The sequence below is a fragment of the Gadus morhua genome, chromosome 12, assembly GCF_902167405.1.
Source record: "Gadus morhua chromosome 12, gadMor3.0, whole genome shotgun sequence".
Lineage (NCBI taxonomy): Eukaryota > Metazoa > Chordata > Actinopteri > Gadiformes > Gadidae > Gadus > Gadus morhua.
The window spans coordinates 15002677-15015752 of record NC_044059.1 but is presented as its reverse complement, the minus strand read 5'-3'; the positions used below and the strand labels follow the sequence as shown (position 1 = coordinate 15015752).

The window sequence follows — 13076 nt, the reverse complement described above, 5'->3', positions numbered from 1 at the left end:
TAGCTTACGTTAGTATTAGCCTTTAGACTTTAGCTGTTAGCCAAGGTGCAATAGAAGCCCAGTGATGGGAGGCCTTTTTTCCCTTCCAGGACTGGTCGTATTGCTAGCTAAATAGTTAGCTAGCCTGTGGACTGTTCTCTACCTCTGCGATTCTATCCTTTCTCCTCTTGCCTCCTCTAAGCCTCCTGTGCCGCCTCCCATCTGCCTCAGCCGAGGAGTGAAGGGCCCCAAGGCTGCTACTTAGCCCCACCGCTAGCTGCTAGCATCACATGCCTCAGCTGGACAGAGAGAAAGAGAGACTGCTGTTGTGGTTCCTCTGCCTTCGCCCCAGCTGCTGCATTCTGGACAACCACTCGACTGACTGATTCACACACAGATCTGTTTAGCTTCCACTGGAGCTATCAGGATTCTCAGGGACGGGTTTGCGAAGTTCCCAAATGTAGGAGGGAGAAGAGGGCTGAAGGGAGAGGTGGAGGGCCTGCTCATAAACATACACTGGATACTGAGTGTTTCACGCCTGTCGAGATTTTGTGTTTCCTTGTCAAAATCCTTTTCATCGACCCTTGATGCTGTTAAGCGATAATTTAGTCATAAACAAAACTAGCTCTCTGTGTGACCCTCTTTATCTCTCCCACTCTCCGTCTCACTTCTGTTTTTTTATCTTTCTATCCTTCCATCTCTACCCTTTAACTCGGTATGTCCCTCCACTCTCTGAATCTCTTTCCTCCATCCATCAGTTAAGTGTCCATTAGAGGAGAGGATTTAGCTGTTCCTAGATCAGCAGGCAAGACGGCACCAATAGACCTGGTTGGTTGTACTTAAAAAACAAGACATTCTCCTGTCCACTCCTGTGAGCTAACCTTATTATCAAAGCATGGCTATAACGGGGTCATGCTAACTGGGGCATAACAGTGTCCTTCACCTGCCCACTGGTGTAGCAGCTCTGTTGCTAAGCACAGGTTGGCCGGTTAGGGAATAAGAGGGACTATCAGGTAGGAGCGAGGGGATGAGCAGTTACAGGTTCTTGTGACGTGGGCTTCCTGCCCAGTATGTCCTACTGGGAGTTATAAATCATGACAGGACCAAATCCGACCCGTGATGCTAAGGATGTGGTGTTACCATGCCAACAGATCTCTGGACTATGACAACCGACCTCCCCCCTCTCCCACAGTTCTGCAGAGGCCAGACTGAATCATAAGGATTCCTGAGCTCAGGACCACACAGGTTCTACAAGCATCCACTTGGGTTAACTGCCCTGCATGTGACTCCTGCTGAACTCCAAACCCTAACCCAATTGTCAGCCTGGCTCACGACCACAACTCCCAGAAGCCTCTGGGGCGCTCGGACGACATGCTGGAACCGACTGCTGCCACTCTGGCCCCAGCATGGGACCCGCTGTCCTCCTCCTCAACCACCCCCTGTCCAACACCTCCCCCCTGCACTACACCACCTGCGGTGCAGCTGGCCCTGGAGGATGGTGGGAGCAAAGCGGAGGATGATGGGGCCCAGGCTGGGCAGGCCGGATCAGAGTCTGTGTGCCGGGTGATGGGCCTCCTGGGCATGGGTCACCGTCTCTTCGTTCCCAAGCTGCTGGCGGTGAGGGCGGTTGTGGTTGTTAGTTTCTACCATGTCAACTCCATGTTTGATGTTCTGTTCTGACCCACCACTTCAAAAATATCAACCTGAGAAACAGCGCCGTCTCTTGGGAAGGCTGGGGTCTGTTTCTGCTTGTTATTGGTTTGTCTGGTTGTAAGATATCGATCGAATAACCTGTATTGAGAGTTTAGGTGTTGTTTTAGGAGTCATCACCTTTATTGGAAATAATAGCCTCAGGAAGCTTGCCCAATACTTGTTTTCGAAATGTGTGAAAGAAAAGGATGTTTTGTCTAGATTTGGTGTCACAGGATGGTGTGTCACGATGAGAAGAAGGATAGAGCAAACATCAATCAGGAATCATTTTAAACACACATAGTCTCGGCACCACACTCCTGTAGGTGTTTATTGTAATCCATTGCTCTGGCAAAATTCTCATTATAATCCTACTGCCTCTGTCTTTGGGATGACTGTTCTTGTGCTTGTTCTTTATAAACCATTGTAGGATGTGGGAAGTGTTTAAGGTCCTAATCTACTTTCCAAATGTGATATTTGTTATGTCTGGTGTCTGGAGTTGGATTTATTTTCACCTTCTTGATGCCGTAGAGTAGACAGTAGTTATTTTAGTGATGGTGAAACCTTGTTGTGATCCGGTTTGGCAGACGCTCTGTTATCTGGTTTAATCTGGTTCAACAGTCACCCTGTTATCTGGTTTACCAGGCAGTATATGTTGATCTGGTTTAGTCTGATTCAACAGACACTGTTTTAGTAGTCACTGTGATCTGGTATAATCTGGTTCAAGAGTCTCTCTGTGATATTCTTTGCAAGCTATTCAGTTATCTGCTTCAACAATCTCTGATCTGGTTTAACGGTTGATCTGTGATCTGGGTTAATGGTCGCTCTAGGATGTGGTTCAACAGACTCTCTGTGATCAGGTCTAATGGCAGTGGTGTATAATACTTGAGTGGTGTATAATACTTTGTACAGTTACGAAGTAACTGTACAAAGTACATTATCTTTTGGGCAACTTTGTACTTTAACTGAGTTTTTTTAATACGCATATTTTTTAGTTTCTGGGCTACAATTACAAAGAAACGATGTCCTGAGTACTCCAATACATTTTAATTTTCATTTCAACGATCGTAACCTGTTCGATTTTGCGTGCTACCCTTATCACCAACTGTAGGGTATTTGGTTGAATTGGGTACCACATTTTTTATCCATCCGAGAGAACGACACATTTCGCGATCAATGATGTTTCCCTTTTTTTTTAATTGGTAAGATATAGTGGAGCAACTGGAATTCAGTTCTAAACAGGGAGTTTAATTCATCAAACATGTTGAATCGTGAGACTATTGAGTTAAGCCTAAATGCAATATCAGATAAATACTTTTGATACTTTATTTTACCGGTAAAGTCAGACACTTTAAGACTTTTACTCAAGTGGCATTGTAATGGGTGACTTTTAACATAAAACCACAATTTTTCCAGTGAGTTATCTCTACTTTTACTCAAGTATGGTTTTCAGGTACTCTATACATTAGAGATGTCCCGATCTCATTTTCTAGCTCCCAATCCGATTCTGATATTTTCATATTGCTCCCGATCTGATCCCGATATTTCCCGATACTGGTTTACCGATACCGATTTCCGATATCACTTTTTGTGTTGGCAAACAACATTGACTATTAAACAGTGGTGTATAGTATACACCACTGTTTAACAGTCACTCTGTGATTGAGCAGTGGTTGATCATCCGGTTCAACAGGTAACACTATGATCTGTTACAGATAGAATCCACACAGGGATCTGGTTCAACAAAAGAGGATACAGACTGAAGGTGAAACTGTATTACTTTGTTCTCTCAGACGTCCAAGGAGGACCTACTTCAAGCGGACTTTGAAGGAGCGCTAAAGTTCTTCAGAGTGCAGCTTCCCAAGCGCTACAGAGCAGCAGAGAATGCTCGCAGACTCATGGAGCAGGCCTGCAACATCAAGGTAGAGCACACACACTCCCTCGAACGCAAGCACGCACCCACCCACACACAGGGTCCTATCTTGCACCCAGTGCAAGTGACTTTCTAAACCGACGCATGTATTGCTGCTAGTTTGCACCCGGCGCAAAGCTGAATTTCCCCCGCAGCAAACTCGCGCCACTAAACTTCTGCCCTGAGAGGCGTGTTGCCGAAAAGCAGAGGGGTGTTCCGACGCAAATGATACATGGTGCTATCTTACAGTTCGATAAAGCAGTTGCGCAACTGACCAACAAATACCTGGTCTAAGTGCACTAGCGGATAGAGCAGTTGGTCTTGCTATTTTGACGTACAATGGCAAGTCTGAACTTCAACATAAGCTTACACACCAGTAGGCTTTACACAGTTCAAACATGCAAACGCCTTATTGAAATATTATGATGATGATGTGGATTGTGGGAAAAAATATAATTTCATAGGGGCTGCATGAATTTACACTGTGGTAGGCTATGCCATGCGTTTAAATAATAATAATAACAACAATAAACTCGAGCAAAGTAGGCTATAACCCAGCCTTCCAAAACAAAATCTTGTTTTAGGGTAAATGATAACGTCGGTTAAATTATTTGGGAAAAAACAGCTGATACAGCGATAATAAGTTGTATTTAAATCAATGCATCTGCAAACACCGTACAGCAAACACATATTTTCTTGACACAGACATCGTGCACAAGCCCATAACTTTTGGGATTGATAAGTATTTGATCGTGAGAAAACATAGTTTTATGCCGAGTGACTGTTAAAAAGAATGAATGAATGCGGATGCGCATGTGCGTATGTGTAAAAGAATGAATGAATGCGCATGTGTGCATCATTCTCTTTAAACACACGCAAACCAAACAGTCCATGGCAATGTATATTAACGGGGGGACACAGGCATATGAGGAACACAAGTCAATACCGATAATGTTTACAATACTGGTAAGAAACACTATTCCATGTGTGAATTAGGTCATATTATTTGGCTATAAACGGAGCCATTTGAAGTTTGAAATCCATGTGGGAATGCATCTGTCTCATCGGAGACTGCAAACGCGCCTTCAAAATATCAACTCGTCAGGTTCAAATGTGCTCATGGCTCTTAAAGGGGATGGGAGATGGCACTCTCATTGGTTTATTGCAAGTTACGGCCAAACCACACCTACGTGTAATTAGGCTACTTCAGAGCAACCCTTTTTAGAGTAATTTATCCGCCGTTATCATCGCCATAGAACCGTCCCCAAAGCTACTTGCGTTTGGCGCTTCTCACTTGCGTTTCAGACCGTTAAAATAGGGCCCACACTCTCTTAACACTGCTTGACATAATCAACTGTAGTATTACTGTATATGCGTTTGTGTGTGGCCATTAGATAAACCATGAGGAACAGAGACATGGAAATGATTGAGATTTAGGCCCCGTCCACACGAAGCCGAAACAGGCGAAACCGTTACGGTTTCGATCTATCCGGTTTCGCAGTATCTCCGTAAAGACGAAGCCAAGCGAAACCGGGTAGATCTGTAGAAACGCTGTAGTACACATGCCTGGCCCATAAGGGGCGCTGCTTCTGCTACAGAAATCCTTGTTGTTGTGAGTTCTGAGACTCCGCGGGCTTAACAGTCATTGGCTAGAGGGTCGAGGGGTGGGGCGATGACGTCATGGTTTACGGTTTCAGTCGGTTTCAGGCGTCCACACGAATCCAAAACGAAACCGGGTAGATTTGAAACCACCTCCGAGGGTGGTTTCAGAAGTTTGCGGTTTCGGTCAGCGGATTCGCCGGCTTCGTGTGGACGGAAGGCCGAACCGTACAAGACCTTTGCGGTTTCGCCATGAAATCGGCTTCGTGTGGACGGGGCCTGAGATAGAACCTTGTGTGTGTGGGCTTCGATGCAATATAAAGTATCGTGTATACATTGGCTTGTTTCATTGGTTGTATTATAGATTATAAATACTTAATCAATGCAGTGTCTCCCACACCACCCCGCACTACCTATCCAATTATCCACCCATCTACAAATGATATTGTGATGCCTCATTGGTGGAAATCTGTTCATTCTCACATGTCCTACAGTGACCTCATATCCTGTAGGATAGAATATGAGGTCAATTAGGACAGGAGAAGACAGTATTTGATATCACTGATCGGGGCTGTGACTATGGTCAGAGAGACAGTTTTGCCAAGGATGAGTTTCTGCATGCAGCTGATCAATAACGCTGTAATCATTAACCAGTTTGTTATTGATTTTGGCTGGAAAAAGTCCCAATGCAGAGAGCTGTAGTCAAACGTCATCATTGTTGAAATGGGATCGCTTTCAGTAACTTGCAAGCTACTTACCTTTTTGTGATCATAGTTAATTTTAAAAATAAAAGTTAACTATGATTTGTGATTTAAAATTTCTGGGTAACGGTTAATGATTGTGTATACGCTTCGTCCTCGTCATTATTTCATTATCTTTCTCACTCAAGGTAGAGAACTTAATTAATGTTTCCTCAAAGTTTAAAATAAGCTAGGCCGTGTACCTCTAACCTTGTTCACCTCCTACATAGTCGACATATTTTGCGGCATGGTCATCAAGCCGAGTTCACCCGGGCCTAAGTAGCTTACAGGAGCGGGAACTCCTGCCACCTCCGCTCCACAGACCCCAGGGATTATGGGAAGGAATTTGGAGAGAGAGAGAGAGAGAGAGAGAGAGAGAGAGAGAGAGAGAGAGAGAGAGAGAGAGAGAGAGAGAGAGAGAGAGAGAGAGAGAGAGAGAGAGAGAGAGAGAGAGAGAGAGAGAGAGAGAGAGAGAGAGGTTATATTATTCATCCCGACAAAAGCCTCAACTTCTCTCCCATGATGGTCAGCAGTTGGGGATTTCACCGTCTCTCCAGTAAGTCCAGTTAGAACTCATGTTGATGTCTCTGCGTTGTTTCTGTTGTAGAGACAACGAAGCAACACCTCTACCCAAGTCCCGCCCCTGGTACAGCGATGCCGTCTTATCGCATTACATGCAAATGAAACCCCCAATATGTGAAGGGTTCGAGAGGGGAAATTGGGGTGCGAAATCAAGCCGGTATATTACCTCGGTCAGTGTTAACGTGCTGACCATGCCGGGTAAAAGGCTGGCATATTTGGCAGTTTAAAAACGACTGGTGTGACACCCTCAGGTGTAGACCTGAATCAGCCAGGCGGCGCAAGCAGCAGCCAAGACAGCCCAACAATTCAGGACCTTCCGCTCGATATGAAGAGTCACTCTGATCCAACTAACAGGATACTTCCTGTTTCAAAGCACACAGCAGTTGAGTGTAACTGAAGCTTATCTGAGTGAGAGCAGTGCTCGGATAACATATACGCCCAGGAAACACGTCACGCTCGATGAGAGAGAGAGAGAGAGAGAGAGAGAGAGAGAGAGAGAGAGAGAGAGAGAGAGAGAGAGAGAGAGAGAGAGAGGTGATGTTGTTGTTCTCTCTTTCTCGTCCCTACGTCCCCCAGGGAGGGAAGGAGGAGAGGGGCGTGACTTGAGGCTGTATTGAGTCGAGCTCCGTCTCCGCTCGCATACAAAACCGGTCGGTCGCTCTCGCGTCTCCTCTATTCTCTCGTCTCCTCTTTTTCGACCAATCCCATCCCTATCTCCACTCTTCCTCTCACATCTTGTCTAATTTCCTCTCTGCTCCGGTGGGCTCTTCAGTTGTAGTAAAGGCAGTGTGTGGAGGTGACGAGGGGGGGTTCGGGGGTCAGGATGATGGAGGAGGTGTCCATCAGTGTGGCCTACGATGCCCATGTGCTCAACCAGCTGGTAGAGGAGGATGTGCTGGTGAACATGCTGGCACATACCAAACGGCACTGGCCTGGGGTAGGTCTGCCTGCTGCCTAACCTCTCTCTAACACACTCTCCATCCAGCTCTTTGTCTCTCTTTCGCTCTGGCTCTCTCTTACTATTTTCTCTCTCTCTCTACCTCTCTCTCTCTCTCTCTCTCTCTCTCTTTCTCTCGCTCTACCTCTCTACCTCTCTCTCTAGCTCTCTCTCTCTCTCGCTCTACCTCTCGTTCTCTCTCTCTACCTCTCGCTCTCTCACTACCTCTCGCTCTCTCTCTGTACCTCTCTCTCCCTATCTACCACTCTATCTATAATTCTTCATATATATTATTATCTGTCTCTCCTTCTGTGCCTCTTTCTTTATGTCGGTGTCTCTCTGTCATATTTCCCGGCATGTAACAGATCGGGTAGATTTGTGTGTGTGTGCAAGTGCGTGAGCATGGAAGTTAGTTTCAATTATAGTTGTATTTTGAAGTCAATGGCATTGTGTATGTGTGTGTATATGTGTTTGGTGTGCAAGAGAGTGTTGTTGAAAGCCAAAAAATAGGATATCTGCTTCTTTTTTTTTTATCAAATCATCTTTGCAAGCAAACATGAGAACACTTTCCAGAGACGTTCCTGGTGGTTCTTATACATTATGCATTAACCGCTGACCTAAATATTAGTAACTTGTTGCTTTGAGATTTAAATCATTACAGTAGCAAACTGTCACACAGGTGTATCCAAGTGGTAACATAGATGCCTGTAGCTGTGATGAATGCTAGCATTCATCACCAAACCTTGCGATTTGAAGTGCCAGTATATTACGACGTGATGCTGTATTCAGCTGTAGGGTCTTGGATAGATATTAGTACCGTGGAACCTGCTCTGTAAGTAGGTTCTCAAACAGACATATTGGCTTTAGTTTGTAAGAGTTCGCTGGTGGGGCAGTGGCTTGGAATTCCATGTCCTCGTCCCTCACCCCGTTATTGCCCTACCGTTGCTACTTTTACAACAACCAATGCTGCCTGCCACCAGGTTCCTATTGCAACTGAGCTAAAGAAAGGGAGACCGAAATCTGCACATTTTGGCAGATTTTACTAAATACTGATGCCATCATCAAAGCAAATATCCCTCTCCCCCTCTGTCTCTCTCTTTACATCCCTCTCTCCCTCTTGGTCTCACTCTCTTTACCTCAATCTACCCCCTCTCTCTGTCGCTGTCCCTCGCTCTCTAGTCATCTGTCTCTCACCCGTTTCCGTAGTGTATCAGAGTTATTCTATCCCCCGCCCTCCTTTGGCCCCTTTCAGCCAATCAGCTTCGCAGCTTGTTTGTTGTAGACAAGGAAATGGACCGCGTTGGTCCCAGTCCAGCGCTATCCATGCTCTTGTGCTGTAGTGACTCGGCACATTCACTTACATCATTCTTATTGTTATTTAATGTCACGATTTCTGGTACTTCCACACTTTGGTGCAACATTTTGAGAGATAAGTCTGTGGCACTTTCTAAATTACTTACTATAAGAGAGCTAACTACGCACTGCTCCTGTGGCCCTGTACATACCTGCAAGACACAGAGACACACAGACACACAGAGAGAGCAGAGTCCAGGGGAAAGGGGTCATGTGACCGGAGCCCCTCCCCCCAGGGACGGACCTGTAACAATCAGCGGGTGCCATGGCAACACTTAACCTCTGAGGGATAGCAGTTATACCTGCCTAAAGAATGTGTATAATGAAGTTGTAGATAAGACCCAGATAAAAGTGCTATGATAAATATATATTTTTTTATGTTTGCCAAAACTCAGAATGATTTTTTTTCTCTATAAACAGCAGTCTTTATTTCTGTCTCCTCACTGTCTGTCTGTCTGTCTGTCTGTCTGTCTGTCTGTCTGTCTGTCTGTCTGTCTGTCTGTCTGTCTGTCGTTTGCAGGTTCCCACGAAGAAGCTGAAGAAGTATGAGAAGGAGTACCAGACCCAGAAAGTGAGCCAGCTACAGCAGGAGGACCCCATAGACCGCTACCAGGTACAGAACACAAACACACCTACTGCTCTAAGCGGTCCCATGGTATGCAGAGTAACTTTTCCAAGAACTAGTGAGCACATGCTAAATGGAGTGGCAGCAGGAACTGAAGATTCAGGGAAATGCTATTATTAGATACCGTCTATTTGTGATTCTGTCAATATTGTGAGGGGGGAGGCAGCTATTTTTAGTGTTTTAAAATCACTCCTGGTCGCTTTTTTCTATTGGAAATGGTCTCTGATTTATATTCAATATTTGTGCATCCTGTACGCGTCACATGTATAGTTCTGAAAGGAATGGTGTGGTTATGTATATTGTTGTTAAACAACTTATTGGCTTATGTAGCTTCTGTTTGATATTTTATTTATAGCCTAGACAGACAGACAGAATACGGTGTTCAGATATTTTTAGCATAACAATAATGCTAGCATTTTGCTAGCACTCTGACAACTTCACTGGTATAGCATAATAAATACTACATAATAAATACTTGTGGGTAATCATAGGGATGGTATAGAATGTATTATGTGATGTTACAGAATACTTTATTGGAACACATAACCCATTAGGTTATTTTCTTCCGCTACTTTGCTTATTTTAAACTTTGAGGAAACAAGTTGAATCTGTTAGTGTTTCTTCATGTTGAAAGTGGGTGTGTGAGTGTGTTGGTTTGAGTGTATACCTAATGTGTGTGTATGTTTCTACATGTGTGTGTGGTCGTTTGTTTGTGTGTACCAAATGTGTGTGTGTGTGTGTGTGTGTGTGTTTGTGTGTAACTAATGTGTGTGTCAGCGCTTGTGTGTGTTTGCATCAATATAATGTGTACCTGTGGCGTGTGTGTTTGTGTACATCTAATGTATATGTGTTGGTGTGTGCAGAGGGAGAACCGGCGACTACAGGAGGCCAGCATGCGTCTGGAGCAGGAGAACGATGACCTCGCCCACGAGCTAGTCACCAGCAAGATCTCCCTGAGGAACCACCTGGACCAGGTCCCTCACTCACACACGAGACAGCCGGGCACGCACTGAAACCAACACATACACATACACACACACACACTAAACTTTGAGAACATGGGAACCATCAGGATTAATAAGGCTCCCATTATAATGTCATAATGTGACAGCATATTGGATGAGATGTCTAAGCACTTGCTGATCAGCCGCATTTGTGTGTGTGTGTGTGTGTGTGTGTGTGTGTGGTGTGTGTGTGTGTGTGTGTGTGTGTGTGTGTGTGTGTGTGTGTGTGTGTGTGTGTGTGTGTGTGTGTGTGTGTGTGTGTGTGTGTGTGTGTGTGTGTTGCAGGTGGAGGACAAGGCTGATGTTCTGAACAAAGAGCTGCTGAACACCAAGGAGCGCCTTGTGGAGACAGAGGAGGAGAAGAGGAGACAAGACGAGGAGACGGCGCAGGTTCGTCCTCCATTCTAACATTTCTACCTCTCCTATGGTTTGCACTATCTGGTCTTCCTTCTACCCCCAAAGAAGAGTCCTTTTTCCATCCTGGTGGATGTCTTCTACACACCCCAACAAATCTTCTATCTGCCCTAACAGGTTAGATTGGTCCTAATGAGTCCTCTATCTGTCCTCAGGAGTCCACTATTTGTCCTAATGAGTGCACCATCTGTCCTAACAAGTCTGCCCCATCGTATGAGCCACACAGTGATAGACTCTATTGTTTCTTTGATTACATTTTTCTCTCTCCCAGCTGAAGGAGGTGTTCAGGAGAGAGCTTGAGAAAGCAGAGTCGGAGATCAAGAAAACGACAGCTATCATTGCGGAATATAAACAGGTAGGATGCCCCCAAAAGCAAAAGGTCACATACTGCATTCAGTTTCTTGCCGTACATGCAGACTTTCTTTTCAACATTTTTGACAGATTTTGACTTTGATGAACTGAACCTGAACCTTTTTGAATAAAAGAGGTGTCAGGTGCTGGGTTGGTGTTGGCATGGTGACTAAATGTTGTCTCTGTGTGAATGGGACAGATCTGCTCCCAGCTGAGCAGTCGCCTAGAGAAGCAGCAGGTCGCCACTAAAGAGGAAATGGACATCGTACGGGTGAGACGCCACTTTCACCAAGTAGCTAGCTTTAAAGACAGCTAGTTACTAGCTGGACGATATTCAGCTAAAAGCTAGCCGTAAAGATATTCAGCTAGTATCTGAAAATCTGGAACCTATTTTCCAACCATATTGGGACAAAGGGACTACTTTTAGGGGGACATACATTGACGTGTTGCTTTTCCCCTAAGGGTTACATTGCAGCTGCGAACGGGCTGTAAGGGCTTAAACCTTGTTGTGCAAAACTGGACCAATACAAAATTGTTTGTCCACATTAGTCACATAGACCCAAAATAATGTGAATGTATGGTCTAGGTTGAAAAATCCTGTAAGTTATCCTCTAAAGATATTAAGGTATTAGCTAGCCTTAAAGACAGCTTATAGATAGCCTTAAAGGCAGCTTATACTGTAGATAGCCTTAAAGACAGGCTGGCTGGTTTAGTAGTAAGCTACTAGCTAACCTCATAACAGCCAACTAGTAGCTAGCCTAAAGACATCAATGCTAAAAATATCTTTAGCAATACAAAATACTAATCCAATCAGGCTAAAATTCAGAGTATCCACTCTGAATTACAATGGCACTTTGTACTGTGTGTATGTGTGTGTGTGTGTGTGTGTGTGTGTGTGTGTGTGTGTGTGTGTGTGTGTGTGTGTGTGTGTGTGTGTGTGTGTGTGTCTGTATAGAGTAAGGTGATGTCCTGTGAGCGATGCAGGGATGTGTTTTGTGCTGAGGGACCCCTCCACACGCTGGCCCCGAGCCAGGAGGGCCTCAGGGCCAGCCGGGGAGATGATGAGAAGGACTCCCTGATGGATCAGCTGAGGGAGCTGGAGCTTGAGCTGGCCCAAACCAAGCTGCAGCTGGTGGAGGCCAAGTGCAGGATACAGGTAGGCTACCAGAGGGTTTACCGTCTCCTGTGTGGTCCTAATCTTAACCCTACTGCTCAGTCCTCAGCTCTTTGCTCATCTCTATTTTGGATAATTACTTTTTTTATGTATTCTCTTAATCTTAATCTTCTTATTTTATCCATTTGCACTGCTACAACTATGTTACGAATACTGCTACAAGAAAACGAATACCCAAATTTTGCTATTTTAACATGTAAATTAAGCATTCTGGTTTAGTCCATGAAGAAAATAAAGGGAAAAGATAACATTTTCTTACGGTAAAAATGGCACATTTATTAACCCATAAACTGGTCAGTAAAGAACATTTTAAATGTAAAAAGGTCTATCCACTATAACTTAATTTATAGTGGATGGAACTTATTAATTTCATTTTTTCATCCTTTTGGCCTGGACAAGCCTTTCAAGGGCCCGTTTTCTCTGCTTGGCAATGTGCCTCTTTCGGGCCACACTATATCGTTCTCCACCACCTCTGCCCTATTATTACTGCTCGAGTTGATGAAACATTTCAACTTTGACGCGAATTTCGCGTGATCCAATCAGCGTTCAACAGCGTGGCCACTGAGTTGACATGTGTAACGTAAACAGCCAATCAGCGTTCAACCGTCAAACTCAGTGCAGTGCAGTCCGGGGTGAACTGCAGCAATGGAGGAGAAAGTGATTGTTGCCGTTTGCGACTCCCGGAGCTCTATATATAATAGTATATAATATAATTGT

The 13076-nt window shown here is 44.8% G+C and overlaps 1 protein-coding gene across 13 annotated transcripts in view; it reads left to right on the top strand.

Moving 5' to 3' along the window:
- rabgap1l (RAB GTPase activating protein 1-like) overlaps positions 1–13076 on the top strand; it is a 160566-nt gene that overhangs the window by 136483 nt on the left and 11007 nt on the right. For 9 of the 13 annotated variants that reach the window (XM_030372873.1, XM_030372870.1, XM_030372868.1 and 6 more), the window contains 7 exons: positions 3462–3590; positions 9312–9404; positions 10280–10390; positions 10706–10810; positions 11106–11189; positions 11385–11456; positions 12141–12341. In XM_030372873.1, coding sequence (XP_030228733.1) covers positions 3462–3590; positions 9312–9404; positions 10280–10390; positions 10706–10810; positions 11106–11189; positions 11385–11456; positions 12141–12341 — 795 coding nt within the window. Of the gene's footprint in view, positions 1–1218; positions 1597–3461; positions 3591–7064; positions 7439–9311; positions 9405–10279; positions 10391–10705; positions 10811–11105; positions 11190–11384; positions 11457–12140; positions 12342–13076 lie in introns of those variants that run through there. The other 4 variants (XM_030372869.1, XM_030372865.1, XM_030372871.1 and 1 more) reach the window with 3 other exon arrangements.